Source organism: Phyllosticta citribraziliensis, assembly GCF_038025025.1.
Source record: "Phyllosticta citribraziliensis strain CPC 17464 chromosome Unknown J3D65scaffold_7, whole genome shotgun sequence".
Classification (NCBI taxonomy): domain Eukaryota; kingdom Fungi; phylum Ascomycota; class Dothideomycetes; order Botryosphaeriales; family Phyllostictaceae; genus Phyllosticta; species Phyllosticta citribraziliensis.
The window spans coordinates 2,124,688-2,140,796 of NW_027117344.1; the positions used below are offsets into that span (position 1 = coordinate 2,124,688).

At 56.0% G+C, this 16,109-nt stretch overlaps 5 protein-coding genes across 5 annotated transcripts; 3 read left to right on the forward strand and 2 right to left on the reverse strand.

Annotated features, from left to right (window-relative positions):
* The first annotated feature begins 3,922 nt into the window (after positions 1–3,922).
* On the forward strand, positions 3,923–4,612 carry J3D65DRAFT_419473 (uncharacterized protein). The gene has a single exon (XM_066796087.1). The coding sequence runs from the start codon at positions 4,032–4,034 to the stop codon at positions 4,515–4,517; it is 486 nt and encodes a 161-aa protein (XP_066654881.1). The 5' UTR covers positions 3,923–4,031; the 3' UTR covers positions 4,518–4,612.
* On the forward strand, positions 4,539–6,034 carry J3D65DRAFT_628699 (amino acid permease-domain-containing protein). Its single transcript, XM_066800656.1, has one exon. The coding sequence runs from the start codon at positions 4,708–4,710 to the stop codon at positions 5,722–5,724; it is 1,017 nt and encodes a 338-aa protein (XP_066654882.1). The 5' UTR covers positions 4,539–4,707; the 3' UTR covers positions 5,725–6,034.
* Positions 5,891–8,618, reverse strand: J3D65DRAFT_419601 (uncharacterized protein). The gene is made up of 6 exons (XM_066796088.1): positions 7,688–8,618; positions 7,535–7,636; positions 7,435–7,487; positions 7,251–7,389; positions 7,132–7,198; positions 5,891–7,081 (listed from the first exon to the last, which is right to left on the reverse strand). The coding sequence occupies exons 1-6, from the start codon at positions 8,310–8,312 to the stop codon at positions 6,058–6,060; spliced, it is 2,010 nt and encodes a 669-aa protein (XP_066654883.1). The 5' UTR covers positions 8,313–8,618; the 3' UTR covers positions 5,891–6,057.
* Positions 8,619–10,365: 1,747 nt separating this feature from the next.
* On the forward strand, positions 10,366–15,016 carry J3D65DRAFT_668859 (P-type ATPase; the record flags this gene model as incomplete). Its single annotated transcript, XM_066803145.1, has 3 exons — positions 10,366–10,821; positions 10,884–14,041; positions 14,089–15,016. The coding sequence occupies 3 exons, from the start codon at positions 10,366–10,368 to the stop codon at positions 15,014–15,016; spliced, it is 4,542 nt and encodes a 1,513-aa protein (XP_066654884.1).
* A 302-nt stretch (positions 15,017–15,318) lies between these two features.
* J3D65DRAFT_659562 (uncharacterized protein) lies at positions 15,319–16,000 on the reverse strand (the record flags this gene model as incomplete). The annotated part of the gene is made up of 2 exons (XM_066802557.1): positions 15,319–15,744; positions 15,806–16,000. 2 exons carry the CDS (start codon positions 15,998–16,000, stop codon positions 15,319–15,321), a joined length of 621 nt encoding a protein of 206 aa, XP_066654885.1.
* Positions 16,001–16,109: the final 109 nt, after the last annotated feature.

Sequence of the window (16,109 nt, forward strand, 5' to 3'; positions counted from 1 at the left end):
CGGGGGCGCAAGTGGAGATTCTGGCCACGGCGGTCCACCACTCAACAATGGCATCGGGAGCAGGGCATGGCGGGTAGACGGAGGGGAGCGTCGGACGCAAAGCGTGCAGCAGTAGTTATCTAATCTTGTCGGCGGGCGATGATGGCGAAAGCATGAGGCCTAAGGTGGCCGGGAAGCGAAGCGAACCGACTCCTCTATGAATTGACGGACATCGGATGGATGGATGGATGGATGGCTGGATGGGCCTTTTTGATTGATGGATGAGACGGTTGACTGATTGAAATTTACCCCGATCGATTGATGGAATGGAACCATGTGGTTACTGATTGACTTGATGTGTTTGATGGTGATGCTTGATGAGTGTCTGGTCTAATATCAAAGGCTGGTTTGGTGTGATATATGTGTAGTCACCGTAGTCAGCCGTCTTATACTACTCTATTCACCAATGGCAGATGTTGTGGGTTGAAGGAGAAACGAAGGAGAATCACAATGCCTGAAAAAGGACGGAAGGTACGTACTACAAAAACAACAGACGAGGAGACTCAGTTCAATTGGTATACGCAATGTTGATTTCTCCGCCTATTTTACTGGCTCCCCACAGGAAAACAGACACAAGACTACCATCCCGAACTACTCTTTGTGCTGGGTCCAACTAAGCATCTGTCTACCGGTACCCACTTACCTACTACCTAGCCTACTTAACCATGATCACCATCCAGATGCTCACATCGCACATCCAACAGCCCCACGCGTCGTCGTCGTCGTCGTCGTCGTCGTCGTCGTCGTCGCAGAACAGGAAAGAAGAACAAGAAAGCACCATGCTTGTTGCATGCATGCAGGGGTGTGCCTAGTCCCAGCACCCCATCCATCTACGCGTCTCCACACCTCCCTCGTCCGCCGCCGTCCTTTAGGCGTCGCGAGCGAGCGAGGATGCGTGCGTGCGTGGGAGTGGAACCGTGGGTCTGGGCTTGTTTTTCTCTCCCACGTAGTAGTTCTTTTCTTTTGTTCGGCTGGCTGGCTGGGCAAGTGAGGTGGATGGTGTTTGCGATGCTTGGATTCTTGCCTTAGCTCCCTCCCCCCCCCCCCTCTTCCGCGTGGCGTGAGAGGAAGCGTGTGTTGCAAACACCGCCGTCGTCGTCATGGTCGCTCTAGAAACAGAGCTGAGAGGATAAGACAGGTACATAGGTGGTGGACAGACGACAACGAAATCCAGCTCGTGGTGCTCGGCGTTGCGAGCGGGAACGAGGAATGAATGCAACGGCCTCCGGTTGCCATGAGTGCGTTTCTCGGTGCTGCTTGTGTTTTGCCAACAAAACCCACCCACCTCAGGTCAGCCCAGCGTTCCAGTACATAACACTCGTCGGCTACCCGACTGCTGCTGCTCTTCGCGATGCGATGCGATGCCGACCAGAGTGTGGCGCGCGCGCGCGCAAGCACGCGTCGTGCCGGACCACCACCCGACCAGACGAGCCGAAGGAAGGGAGGGAGGGAAAAAATAGCAACAAAAGCTTGGGGTCTGCTCCATTACTTTTGCGTGCCCGGTGGCGCAGGCAGGGCAGGCAAAGTGACCGGCTCCGTCTGCTCGTCTCATTTCCATGTTATTGATTGAGGCCCGGCATCTCGCTTGGTGGTGATGGATGGTCGACTTTGCCTCTCTCTTACTCACAACTCCCCCACTGCGCCGCGACGAAGGCCTCGATTCACGCCGCATGCACGCACGCACGCACGAGGCCGGCCGGCTAGTTTCTCTCTTCAGGCCCCGACGCGAGGCTTCTGATGACAGACGGAGAGACGGAGAGATTGTGTGAGCGGTGCTGCCGCTGCTGCTGCTGCTGCTGCTGCCGTGCCTCGTCATCAGCAGACAGCCCTCTCGTATAGCAATATAGCGATATGGGGACCATCCCCGCCTCAGGCCTCTAGTCTCCGCCGCTCTGCTCATTTCCAAGGGCCCGCGGGCCCCAGCCCAGCTCCCCACCTACCTAACATACCTTGGCTACCTCTCTGCCTACCAAGGCCCTCACGTGCGCAAACACGGACGACTGGGTAGGGACGGGAGGTGGAGACCGGAGAGCAGCAACGGCAGCTGACACAATGCTGATTGATCAATCATGGCGGCCAGACCAACGGCGAGCGGCCGTGGAGCAGCAGTGCGCCGAGTGATGAGAGAGCGAGCAAAAGAGAAAAAAGGTGGGTGCCGCGGCGGGCCAGCCAGCCAGCCAGGCCCACGCGGTGCTCAGTGGAGGGATTCGTTTACCCCAACAGGAAGCGTTGCCTATCAGTGCGGTGCGCACACGACTAAGGGCGACCCGCGAAACCGACAGGGAATGGTGTGCTTGCGTGCGTGCGTGCGTGCGTGCGTGCGGCGCGGGGTCGAACGAACAAACGAACAAGCGGACGACCACGATGCGATGCGATGAAATTGATGCCATGAGGTGAGTGGGTGGATGGATGGATGGATGGATGGATGGAGGCCTGGCTGCCACATTCGGTTGGCTCGTTTGTTGTGGTTGTGAGAAAGGATGGGTAGACCGTCAGCCTGGCGACAGCCAAACAGACGGCCGAGATGCACCAGCACTGCAGCGAGTGAATTCTGCCAATTCGTGCGGGCCGCACGCCTTCGTTCTTGTCTCATTTCTTGTGGTCTCGAGGCAATGCTGCTGACGGAACTCGGTCAGCAAGCAAGCAGTCGACAGCTCGTCTCGAGGACGCGGGAGCCGACGAGCACGATGGAGGGCGTGGGAGGTTTCGCTTCCTGGCTGGCTGTGCGATAGCGGGCGCTGCTGATAAGCCTGACTTTTTACCCTCTGCAGTTATCAAACTGAACCTTGTGACACCTCGAAGCCGCCTGCGGTGGCTCTTGCATCTTCTGCTGCTGTCACGCGTCGGCCGTCGAAGTTGCTGACGAACGCCTCTCGTCGCCCGTCAAGAGTCCTCAGGCCGTGTCGGAGATATTGTAGAGAGGAAGCCCAAATATTTTCCCCCCTTCGACGTGGCCGGAGCAAGTATAAATCCTCCATGGCTACCGGACCGCAACCACGTGCGAGAGACCTGGCCAACCTACACGCGTTTCCCAAACAGGAAAACAAGTCCTCACTCAGACCGTTCCCAGCCTCAAGCTTTGGAGCGTCGACCTTGATCCCAGAAGCTATCAAGGTGTCGTGACGATCACTAAACCGCAGCGTGGTGCCGCTGCCCTTTCTTTCATTACAAAGCGCGCGAGGTGGTGAGGAAAGAAGCAGGAGATAAAAGGGCTGACGACGTAGGACGCAGCTGCACTTCAATCTCTCTGTACTGCTCAACTCCGAGTTGGCGTTACAAAGGACCAACCGCTAGACCGTTGGCAGATCAGATCTGCTGCTGCTGCTCTCTAGTCGCATCCCAGCCTATCCCTGCCTATCGCCGCCATCGTCTTGCCGTTCTGCGCAACGTGGGAAAGTAACAGTATCACCAATGCTTGCCTGCCGGGCCCCAGCATCACTATCATACCGTACCGACGGGCGTCGACCACTGCGTGTGCTTGAGACGTGATTGCTCAGAGATAGAAGGCGGTCCCCTTTTGTTTCGTTGCGGGCCCTCTCCCTGGCCCGGCCCTAGCTGGCTGAGATACTTGCTTGTTCCTTTTATGTCGCGCGTCACGGCTTCTTTTTTGGCTCAAGGCGGATGGCGGGGTTATCGAAATGGCACCGCGTTTTCTGACCGTTTAGATCCAGAGCCTCTCCACCCGCGGGGCTATTGCTACATGCTTTATATCAACGTCGGTTGTGCAGAGATTCCGTCTAGAGAAACGTCTCCTTTTCATTTCCCCCCCGGATAGACTGCTACGAGTTGCCAACGTCGCTGTGTCTTGCTTGTCAGTTCTGGCCCACCTCCTGCGGTCGAATCGGATACATCACCACGGAATCTTTTCGACACTCTGGCTTGACTTGATTGGCTACATGTATCTTTGACGGCAGACACCGCCGGCATCTGATTCCACACCAGAACAGACTTGGAATAAGACAAGTGATTGGAAAAGAGCTCGGAACGTCGCCATGGGCGAAATCAAAGAATCACCAACGGCACGGCCGCCGTCGTTCGAAAAGGGCTCCGTCCTCGACGCCGACGCGGCCAAGCTGGCCGAAATGGGTTACACGCAGGACATGCAGCGACACTTCTCTGTGTGGAGCGTGCTCGGGGTGGGCTTCTCGGTGACCAACTCGTGGTTCGGCATCTCGGCAGGCCTGGTGACGGGCATCAATTCGGGCGGGCCGGTCCTCATCATATACGGCATCATTATCATTTGCTTTGTCTCTATATGCGTCGGCATCTCGCTGTCGGAGCTGGCCAGCGCCATGCCAAACTCTGGGGGCCAGTACTTTTGGGCGAATGAGCTGGCGCCCAAGAAGTATGCCAACTTTGCCTCGTACCTGACGGGCTGGTTTGCGTGGGCTGGTGCTATGTTTACCAGTGCGAGCATTGCCTTGGCCGACGCGACTGCGCTCGTTGGCTGCTGGCAGCTCGCTCATCCGGACTTGTAAGGAGTCGTGCCCCCTTAATGACGCAACAAACACTGACGAATACCCGCACAGCGAAGTCAAGAGCTGGCATGTCTTCGTCGCGTACCAGGTTGTCAACATCTTCTGCTTCTTCTTCAACTGCATCGGCAAGATCGTGCCGACTGTGGCCAGCGTCTCGCTCTACACGTCTCTGGTCTCCTTCTTCGTCCTCATGGTAGCCGTGCCGGCCAAAGCACCAACGCACCAGGACGCCAAGTTCGTCTTTGCCACCTTCATCAACAACACGGGCTGGTCGCAGAACGGAATTGCTTTCATCGTCGGCCTGGTAAACACCAACTGGGCGTTTGCGTGCCTCGACTGCGCGACGCACCTGTCGGAGGAGGTAGCGCGCCCCGAACGCATGATCCCCATCGCTATTATGGGAACTGTGGCCATCGGTTTCGTGACGAGCTGGTTCTATGCCATTTCCATGTTCTTTAGCATTGTGGGACCGTTCCAAGACCTGGTCGAAACGTCAACGGGCGTGCCGATCCTCGAGCTCTTCTACGCGGCGCTGGGCTCCAAGGGTGGCGCCATCGTGCTCGAGGCCTTCATCATCGCGACGGGCATCGGCTGCCTCATTGCCAGCCACACGTGGCAGAGCCGGCTGTGCTGGAGCTTCGCGCGGGACCGCGGAGTCCCCGGGCACGCCTATCTGAGCAAAGTGCACCCGACGCTGGACGTGCCGCTCAACGCGCATCTCCTGAGCTGCGTCATCGTGGCCGCCGTCGGCTGCCTGTACCTGGGCTCGTACACGGCCTTCAACAGCATGGTCGCCGCCTGCATCGTCCTGCTGTACGTCTCGTACGCCATCCCTATCGTCTGCCTGCTCGTCCGCGGCCGCGACAACATCCCCCACGGCCCCTTTTGGCTTGGCCCCATTGGCCTCTTTTCAAACTTCGTCTTGCTGGCTTACACCGGCTTTACCCTCATCATGTTTTCTTTCCCTTACAGCATGCCCGTCGCTCCGAGCAACATGAACTACGTCTGTGCTGTGTACGGCGTCATCGTCGCCATCATTGCCGTCGACTGGCTCGCCCGCGGCCGCCGCAAGTACCGCGGCCAGGAGGTGCGCAAGGGCGAGGTCGACATGGTCGTCGAGCGCGTCGTGGGGCACACTCAACACCACGGCCACGAAACGACGTCGACGAGCGTGGCGCCAAAGGATGAGAATGGGACCGTGGCTTGAGAACGGCGCGTCGTTGGAGTTGTATTGTATTTGCACTTGTCTTGTTTGAGATATCCCAGGCGGCTGTCGGTCGGTCAGTCTATCGTTCCGTTAATGATTTGCCAAATCTTACTGTTTTCGCCATGTTTCCCAGTGCTCCGTGTCCATGTGCACGCTTCTAGAAGTCTAGTCAGCGGGTATTTACGATATGGCAACGTTTCGAACCAACCGGGTGCTGCTAGAAGAAGGCGCCCAGGTTTCCGATTCGGACCCGAAGGGCACGCACCGGCATGATATTAGAGGCAGGAGTACAACATGCAATTGTTTGAGCTGTCCTGCGTCTGCTTCGGAGTCCTATCCGCCAGCGTTGTTTTGCACCTCCTGCTTAGTTGCAGGCGCTGAGCCGTTATGAATCGGCTTAAGTTGTGCATCTTCCTGCTTTGCCTCAGACGAAGCGTGACCCTTTGCTGATGCGTCCTCGCCATCAGGGCTGGCCTCCCCAGAGTTGTCCGTGGTTTTTCCATCTGCGTCTCCATCTGCAAACCACACTTTCTCGCCGCCTCGTTCCTTGTCTTGATCCTTTTCATCATCGACCCTTTCCGTCTTGACCCAGCTCTCCATCAAGCTTTGTGCTCCGTAGCCCATCTCCCCAAAGATGTCCCTTTTGCTCACCTCTTGCGTCCGCACGCCATACCCAATGCGATGCTCCACGCGATCAAGAGCGACCTTGGCCTCGGATTGAATCAAGTTCTTGATGCCGCTCCTCATCTGGCCATTGACGCTGTGCAGGAGCTCCACCAACTTATCCACTCCCGCATTGAATTCTTCTTCGGCACGAAGCGCCGCTTGACGGCGAGCCTTGGCCTCGGCATCGCGGAAAGTAAGTTTGCGGGGATTGGAAGCAAGTTCTTTGACAAAAGCGAAGTCGGAGAAGCCAGTTTCAAATGCGGCGTCGAGAATGTTCGCTGCCGCGGCGACGTTGGCGAAGTTGGTCGACGCGTTCATCCTAAAATTGGGATTGGTGTGGAGAATGGCGGCATATATCGATTCGAGAAAGCTCCGAGAAGTCAAGGGTGTGGTTAGAGAAGCGGTGCTGTTCTGGAGCAGGAAGCAGAGTGCAAGACGGCGGCGGAAACTGCACTCAAGTGGAGTATGGGCGGGGAGAGAGGAAAGTAGGTGGAATTGGAGGACCGGATAATCATGGAGACTGGTGTAAGTACGGCGGGCGATATCGTGGAACGAGGTCCTGAGCATGGCGAGAAAAGTGCCAACAGCCTCGCGGCTGAGGATTTGGAGTTCTCCATCGACCACGACACAGTCGTCAAAGTTGACTCGCAGCAGAACTTCGAGACCATACTCCAAAGCTTCTGGACTGAGCCTGATGTCGAGTCAGTCTATGTAATTGTCCTTGGATGGCAAACAACTCACTGTGACGCTGATTGGCGTAGAAGTTGCAACAACCAGGCTAGCCCAGCAGGCGGTGCCGGTCTCGGTTCTTTCAGGGCAGTTAGCAACGACTCAACCTCAACCGCAATCCAATCACTGACCATTTTCTACTACTTCAGTTGGGACAATGTTGGGCAAAGAGACACCATCGCCGCGCGTTCCAACGCTGGCTCCCATGCGACTGAATAGCTGCTGTATTCGATCTATATCGAGTAAACTGCGAATTTGTGGAGTGGAAGACTTGTTCACATTAGCAAGGCCTCGCACTTGTTATTGCAGACTTACCCCTAATATGCGCAGATAGGCAGATTTAAGCTCAGCTCTCGTGCCAAAACAGACTACTTGTTGTCAGTTCATGTACGATGGAAGGGAATCTTGTCAGTACCTTCATCGACCATCCACGAGATGACCTCGTCTGGTAGAGCACCACGAGCGATCCCTATCTGCACGAGCCCGGATTGCAAAGCGTTTTCGCGAGCGGCGGTATCTGGAAAATGTCAGATGTTGAAGCTGCAGTCAAGTGCCGTTTCATCCTCACCCCTTAGGAGCGTTTGCCAACCGTGGGATGGCAGGCTTGCGGTAGGAAAAGGCCGCGATCTCTTAGTGGACCGACAGCTGGCAAAAAACCGCCAAACTTGAAAAGTCTCAAGTGCACCAGTTCGTTCCAAGGCCTCTCGTGCCTCTCTGGCTCGTTCCTCATCCCCTACAGCCTCCAGCAGATTATCCTCGGTGATTTCATCAAACACGTCGTCTTTCAAAAGCTCCTCGAGCTTGTCGGCAGCCTCCTCGGCTTCGCGGCTTTTTGCTTCTGCAGCCCGTTCTTTGCTCGCTTGCTTGGCCAGCGCCGCCAGTGAAATCTTGTACTTGGTGGGCGTGGGTAGAATCTTTTCCAGCTTCTTTGGACGTTTCGCCTGAGACCTGAAATTGTAAATTCTTTTACGAGTGTCGCGAGGAGATGATGATGACCTGGGCGGAGACGACTCGACAGGCGCAGATCGTTTCCTTGCAGCAAGAAGTACGCTCAAGTCTTCCAACGACGAGTCCGAGTCCTCCTCGCTATCTGAGGTCCTAACCATTTCCACGCCATCTTTGAATACGCGTCTCGAAGACGTGTTGGAAGTCTGGGATAAAGGCGGAAGCGAAGACAAAGACGAGGGCGCCATTTCAGGTAATGAGGAATTTGCCTCTGGATGTGATTGAACAGACGAGAGAGGATCCAGCGGTGGGTTGAGCAAAGTTGGGCGCGATGAGGGCAGGGATGCGACGCGAGTTGCAGGGACCGAGGATTGCTGGGGAGAGGGAGGAGACGAGGCAGGCGCAGGATCGGAGGAGGGCAGGTGAGGCTTTGATGGTGTGTCGACTGCCGGCGTTGGATTCGGGGTGGGCAAGTGCGAGACGCGTGAAGACGGAGCAGACGAGGTGGTTGAATCTGAGGGGTGCGACGTTAGCCTGAGGACCAAAGCACGCGTCGGACAAAGAGCAGACCAGAGGGGCGCTCAGTGGGATTCAAACGCGGCTGATTTGGTCGCTGGAAGGGCTTGAAAAAGTCGGCAATATTGCCATTGCGCTTCATGTTGGCGTTGTTGGATGTTGCGGTGGAAAGATTGACGTCGTGCACCTTGGGTGGGCGGGAGGCGGCAGGGCAAACGCGAAAACACCAGAGCACGTGTAAAGGTCTTGGCGGCCGTCGGGTCGGGGTCTACAGTAGATAGCTGTCACGGTGATGGATGGAGCTTTGGGTTCGAAATCCGGGGCTTGCGAGTACGTCATGACGGTGCATCGGTTGCCAACACGACAGCTCATGCATGAAAGAGTGGGTGTCATTGGGCAGTGGTTCCTTGGTGGTGAGGGCCGGCGGTGATGCTGACGGTGCAGCGGCGCTCCGGGAGCCAAAAGCTCCGGCCAGGGCAGTGCCGCTCGCAGCCGGGCCGGTCGGGGCATCAGTCCGTCCGAAGGCGACGGGATTGAACTGGAGAGAGAGGCCACCTCAGGATGGAAGTGATGACGAGCCCGTTTCGGCGAGTCGTTAGCAAAGCGATCGTCAGGGCAGCACGACGCGAAGAGCGAGCCGAGGGTCGAGCGAAATTAGCCAGGCCAAGAGGCTGCAAAGGTGAGAAGCAGCAGAGACGTCAGTTGTGCTTGGCCCGCGGCCGAGGGCGGATGCGGCCGTGGGACCGGCGCCCGGCACCTCAGAGTTTTAGTGTCGCCTGCCGGTCGCGGTTGGTAAGCTGAGAGCTATTTTGATTTCGTGACGCTGCTGAGGCTTGGATGGCGGGAGCAGCCCCCAACCCCAGCTGTGCCTGTGCCTGTGCCTGTGCCCCTTTCACCCGTGGGTGGGAGTCAACTGGAACCTGAGGGATGATCGCCAGGTGAATCTGGAGGAAACAGCGTGATTGACGGCTAGCACCACAACCTGACACGGCAGGACCCACTGCAGCCAGGCTGAACCGAACATGAATCTACACACTGAAGGGAAGGACATGCTGCGACAGCGACCGGGACCCAAGGGAGACGTCACGTATGTAATTGGCATCCCTGAGGCTCAAAAAGTCGCCAAAACTCCACGTAGCTTCGCCCGCGGCGCAGCAAGGAGCTGCCTGGTTTCAAGGCCGGCGGGAAGCAAAAAAGTAATAAAGCGCGTACAAAACACAAAGGGCCCGGCCTGCAAGCCCGCTGCTTATGTGTGCAGGCCAAGGGCCGGAGTTCGGCATCATCGTGAGGGAGAGCGCTGCGTCAAGTTCCGTCCCGGCCTGTCCGACGACAAGTACTGCACAAGCCCGCCTCTCTCACCTACAACCTGTCACTCCGCTTGCACTTGCGCCGTTGCGCTTGACGTCGTCGTTGCCAATCCCCATTCACCCAGTCCCGCCCAAGACGCGTCCACTCCAGTCCCTCCGACCTTGCACCGCCCGCCCTCGAGAGACATTCCTCGCACTGCTGACACCAACCGCTGGCCTTAATTCCCGCCTAATCCACTTCCGCCGCCGCCGCGCGCGCCTCCATAACTCCTCGACACGCAACCTTCGCACCATCGCCGTTCGCTACATCTCCCCTCCCCCTCTTCTGAACCCCCCGGTTCGCTCCCTGATTCCGAGCGCTACGCTGCACCTCGCCGCTCGCCAGTTTGCGCACCGAACCACCTCCTCCGGCTGAGGCCGGCTGATCGCCCAGCTCCTCGTCATCCGGACCCGCTCGCTCGGCCTCGCAGCAACAACAATGGCCGTCCACCACGTCCAAAAGGACAGCGAGGTCTCCAATCCCGTCAAGCGAATACGTTGGGCGACAAACCGTGTGCCAGGCGCCGAGGGTGACAAGAAGCGCCAATCCGTCCTGGGTCGCTTGCAAAAGCGCCTCAGTCTTTCCCACCACAACGAGAAGAGAGAGGACCCGGAAGATGGCGACGACGCTTCGAAGGAGCATGGCCGCCCACCGAGTGAAGAAAACACCACCGACTCGTCCCGCAGCGAAGATGGTGAGCCAGGGAGGACCGTCTACTTCAACATCCCATTGCCCCCGGAAGCCAGGGACGATGAAGGCCACGCCAAAGTCACCTACGTGCGCAACAAGATCCGCACCGCCAAATACACTCCACTCTCCTTCATACCCAAAAACCTCTATTTCCAATTCCACAACATCGCCAACGTCTACTTTGCCTTCATTATTATTCTCGGCGTAAGTTAGCCCGTCCTCACCGCTGGCCTGCTTACGCGGCTGCTGACTGCGTGCAACTCTAGGCCTTTTCCATCTTCGGCGCATCCAATCCCGCCTTGAACGCTGTTCCTCTAATCGTAATTCTCGTCGTGACCGCCGTAAAGGACGGGATTGAGGACTGGAGAAGAACGGTCCTTGACAACGAGCTCAACAACGCTCCGGTGCACAGGCTCGTCGATTTCGACAACGTCAACACGGCCGAGGACCACATTTCGGCATGGCGCAGATTCAAAAAGGCCAACACCCGCGCCGTCACCTATTTGTGGAAGATGTGGAAGCAGCGAAAAGAGAAGAAAGAAGACAAGGGCAAGAACTACGCCGAACGGGCCATGGACGAACGGCCTTCGCTGGATACCAAGCGCGCGTCGTTCATGTCTAACCGCAACTCCTACGTGGCCCGCGATGCAGGCGACGTTATCCCAATGGAGCCTGTCCACGGCGTACACGACTCGACCGACGTAGATGCCTTCACTCACGAAGCAATCAAGCCCGGTCCCTCTGGAGAAAAAGCCGCATATGAGGCGCCGCAAAGGTTCTATGGCAGCGTGTTGAATCCCTTTAGACAGGGGCCCGGGAAAGCAAGATTCAAAAAAGACAGTTGGAAAAACGTTCAAGTCGGAGACTTTGTCCGCCTGTACAACGAGGAACCGATCCCTGCAGATATTGTTGTCCTTGCAACATCCGACCCTGACGGAGCATGCTACGTCGAGACCAAGAACTTGGATGGTGAGACCAATCTAAAGGTCCGACAGGCGCTACACGCTGGCCGCAAGGTGGTTCACGCGCGGCACTGCGAGAAGGTCGAGTTTGCCATTGAAAGCGAACCTCCTCACGCCAACCTGTACGCCTACTCTGGAGTCCTCCGCTGGAGACAACGCGACCCACAAGATCCAAACGACCCTGGAGCCCAAATGGCTGAGCCAGTGAGCATCAACAACATGCTCCTTAGAGGTTGCAGCTTGCGAAACACGGAGTGGGTCCTCGGAGTGGTCATGTTCACCGGAGAAGAGTCCAAAATCATGCTCAACTCCGGCATCACGCCTAGCAAGCGCGCCAAGATTTCCAAGGATCTCAACTGGAACGTCATTTACAATTTTATAATCCTCTTCTTCATGTGTCTTGTTTCCGGAATAGTCCAGGGAGTGACCTGGGCCGAAGGAGGAAACTCGTTGGACTTCTTCGAATACGGCTCCTACGGTGGTTCTCCGCCGCTCGACGGCTTCATCACGTTTTGGGCAGCCGTCATTTTGTTCCAGAACTTGGTACCCATTTCGCTCTACATTACATTGGAAATCATCCGGACTGCCCAGGCTATTTTCATCTACAACGACGTCGGCATGTACTACGAGAAGCTCGACTACCCGTGTACGCCCAAATCCTGGAACATTTCCGACGACGTCGGCCAAATCGAATACATCTTTTCGGACAAAACTGGCACCCTAACCCAAAACGTCATGGAATTCAAGAAATGCACCGTCAACGGCGTTCCCTATGGCGAAGCGTATACAGAAGCCCAAGCTGGTCTGCAACGGAGACAAGGAATTAACGTTGAGCAAGAAGGTGCTCGGGCACGTGCGCAGATTGAACAGGACCGGGCGAGAATGTTGGGTATGCTCCGCGCGCAACACGACAACCCCTATCTGCGCGACGACGAGGTGACATTTGTCGCACCCGATTTCGTCGCCGACGTTGGCGGGGAGGCCGGTGAGGAGCAGAAACGAGCTAATGAGCAGTTCATGCTGGCCTTGGCCCTCTGCCACACTGTCATCACCGAGAGAACTCCGGGAAACCCCCCAAAGATCGAATTCAAGGCGCAGTCCCCTGACGAAGCTGCCCTCGTTGCAACCGCTCGCGATGTTGGCTTTACGGTATTGGGCCGTGAGGACGACAGGCTCATTGTCAACATCATGGGCGAGGAACGCCGCTACCAAACCCTCAATACGCTCGAGTTCAACTCTTCGCGCAAGCGCATGAGCGCCATTATGCGTATGCCTGACGGCAAGATCATGTTGTTTTGCAAGGGAGCCGACAGCATCATTTACTCTAGACTCAGGAAGGGTGGGCAACAACAGCTGCGCAAATCCACCGCCGAACATCTTGAAATGTTTGCTCGCGAGGGTCTACGCACTCTTTGCATCGCGCAAAAGGAAATTTCCGAGGAAGAATACCAGGAATGGAGCAAGCGCCACGACATTGCCGCCTCTGCCGTCGCAGACCGTGACGAAAAGCTTGAAGAGGTTTCTGATTCCATCGAACGTGACCTCTGGCTCTTGGGAGGCACTGCCATTGAAGACCGTCTGCAAGAGGGTGTTCCGGACGCCATTGCTTTGCTCGGAAGGGCTGGTATCAAGCTCTGGGTCTTGACTGGTGACAAGGTTGAGACAGCCATCAACATCGGATTTTCCTGCAACCTTTTGGACAACGACATGGACCTTATCGTGCTCAAGATTGACGATGAGAACATGGAAGTCGCCGAAAGGGAGCTCGACAAACACCTTGCTACCTTTGGCATGACCGGCTCAGATGAAGAACTCAAGGCCGCACAAACCAACCACGAGCCTCCGGACCCAACTCACGCCATCATCATCGATGGAGATTCCTTGAAGCTGGTGCTTGACGAGTCGCTGAAGCAAAAGTTTTTGCTTCTTTGCAAGCAGTGTCGATCCGTCCTCTGCTGTCGTGTAAGCCCAAGTCAGAAGGCCGCGGTAGTCGAAATGGTCAAGAACGGCCTGGATTGTCTCACCCTCTCCATTGGTGACGGTGCCAATGACGTGGCCATGATCCAAGAGGCCCACGTCGGTGTCGGTATCGCTGGTGAGGAAGGTCGTCAGGCTGTCATGTCTTCGGATTTCGCCATCGGACAATTTCGTTTCCTTACTCGATTGGTCCTCGTCCACGGTCGTTGGTCCTATCGTCGCCTGGCGGAAACGATCGCCAATTTCTTCTACAAGAACCTCGTGTGGACGTTTGCTCTCTTCTGGTACCAGATTTACGACAACTTCGACTGCGCCTACATCTTCGACTACACTTACATCATCATGTACAACTTGGCCTTCACCTCGTTGCCCGTCATTTTGATGGGTGTGCTCGATCAAGATGTTGACGACAAGGTCTCCCTGGCAGTTCCGCAGTTGTATCGGAGAGGTATCGAGCGACTAGAGTGGACACAAACAAAGTTTTGGTAAGTGAACTTGCTCCGACGAAATGCATTCGGCTAACCGTGATCAGGGGCTACATGATCGACGGTCTCTACCAATCTCTCATGGTGTTCTTCATGGTTTACATGATGTTTGCGCCAGCCACCTTCAACTCCTCGAACGGTTTGGATGTTGCCGACACCAAACGCATGGGTATCTATATTGCCACCACTGCAGTCATTGTCGTCAACATCTACATGCTGATGAACACTTATCGTTGGGACTGGCTTATGCTACTGATTGTGGCCATCAGTATCCTTCTAATCTGGACCTGGACGGGCATCTACACCTCGTTCACGGCCGGATTCACTTTTTACAAGGCGGCAGCTCAAACATATGGCCAGCTGAGTTTTTGGGCGGCAATCTTCGTGATTACTGTCATGTGTCTCCTGCCCAGATTCGTGGTCAAGTCGATACAAAAGATTTACTACCCTCTGGACGTTGACATCATCCGGGAGCAGGTTGTCCAGGGTAAATTTGATTATCTGAAAGACACGGACACCTTCATCCCACCGCCACCTCCAGCTGAGCCAGAGAAGGTAAATTCTCTGTCCTCGTCTGACGTTTCAAAACTCGGGAAACCAGAGCGTAACGTCACGTCTAGCTTTCATGGTGCCGACGACGAGCGGCCAATATATCCGCCCTCGGTCGCCCCCACCGCGACGACGCACAACCCGCGGAGTCAGAACGGGAGCGACAGCACCAACTACACGGGCCCGAGATACTCGTGGCCTGATAACACGCTCCCTGTCTATAACCACCGAGACAGCAGCAGGACGTCCATGGAACGGACGCGCCCGTCGTTTGATCGCGCACGGCAATCGATGGATCGACTGCGCACGAGCTTCGAGGCGAGCCAGGACTTTACGTCGGCGGCACGTCTATCTAGGCTGGAAAGCAGTCAATCCTTCTACGACTGTCCAGAGGCCGACGAAAGCGAGATTGGGGTGGCGCGGTAATGCGACTGCCCGCTGTCCAAAAGCGCCGTACATAATGCCAGCATGATTTTTTCTCCAGCATGTCGAACGTTGAAGAATTTTGTTTCTTGTTTTCCAAAGACACACTCATGGAACGGAGTTTCTTTTCTCTACGGACTTTCTTTTTGGTTTGGGTCTGCTTTTTTTCTTTTTGCGCTTTGTCTTTGAGATCCGCTCAAGAGACAAATACCATGTAGAGCACGGCGTTGAAGCGTATACCAGGGTTTGATGGGCCTCGACTTGGGCTTCTCGATACTTTGTTTCCCCTCTTCTTATTGAGGACCTCAATTGTTGGCGGTATGCTGCGCCATCAAACTCGGTTTTCCAAGTTCCTTTGTACTCTTATCTCCATGGGCGCACTCCCTCTGTCCATCTACCTTGTCCTGACCGACCTCCTTGCAGTCTCTTGGGCTCCACATGGCTCCATCATTTTTCCCTGTCTTTATAGTCGCTATGGTCAAGTAGGTAGTTTGGCGCCTGCTCCTGTGACGGTCGATTGCATAGACGGCGCAAAAGTGCAATGTCATCTTTGTTTGACCGTCATGAGTCTCGGCTGCCATTGTTCTAGCTGAAGAGCATCTCAGCAGGTAGAGTTGAGTTTGGAAGAAGGCATCAACTGATGACTTGGCTTGGATGATTGTTTGAAATGTGCCACCGTGGTGATCCTGGAAATGTACTGCAATTTGACCATTGTTGGAAAATGGCATCATCTGGTCGACAAGTATAGACGGGGGTCAGTAAGCATGGCCTGGCGCGCCACGGACAACTCACGCCAGCAGCAACATCACCGGCTGTTGACACATTGTTCCAAGTCAAGGGTAAAGGTGTTGGTGGACCCTGGAAAGGAAACCTGAAGTGAGGACCGTGCAGATTACGTGAATTCCGGAAGAGGCCCGAGCGTCCTGATCGGAGCTTCCGTTCCTTGGCGCGCCTGCGACGCGAAACTCCGCGATTCCGGGCGCGCATTTCGACAGGGTTGCCTCGGCCGCAGTACACACACTTCACATCCTCCGTACTCTTCCTCTCTTGCTAACACCCGCCACGCTGTGCTGTTGTTGCACACCTCTCAGCAAAG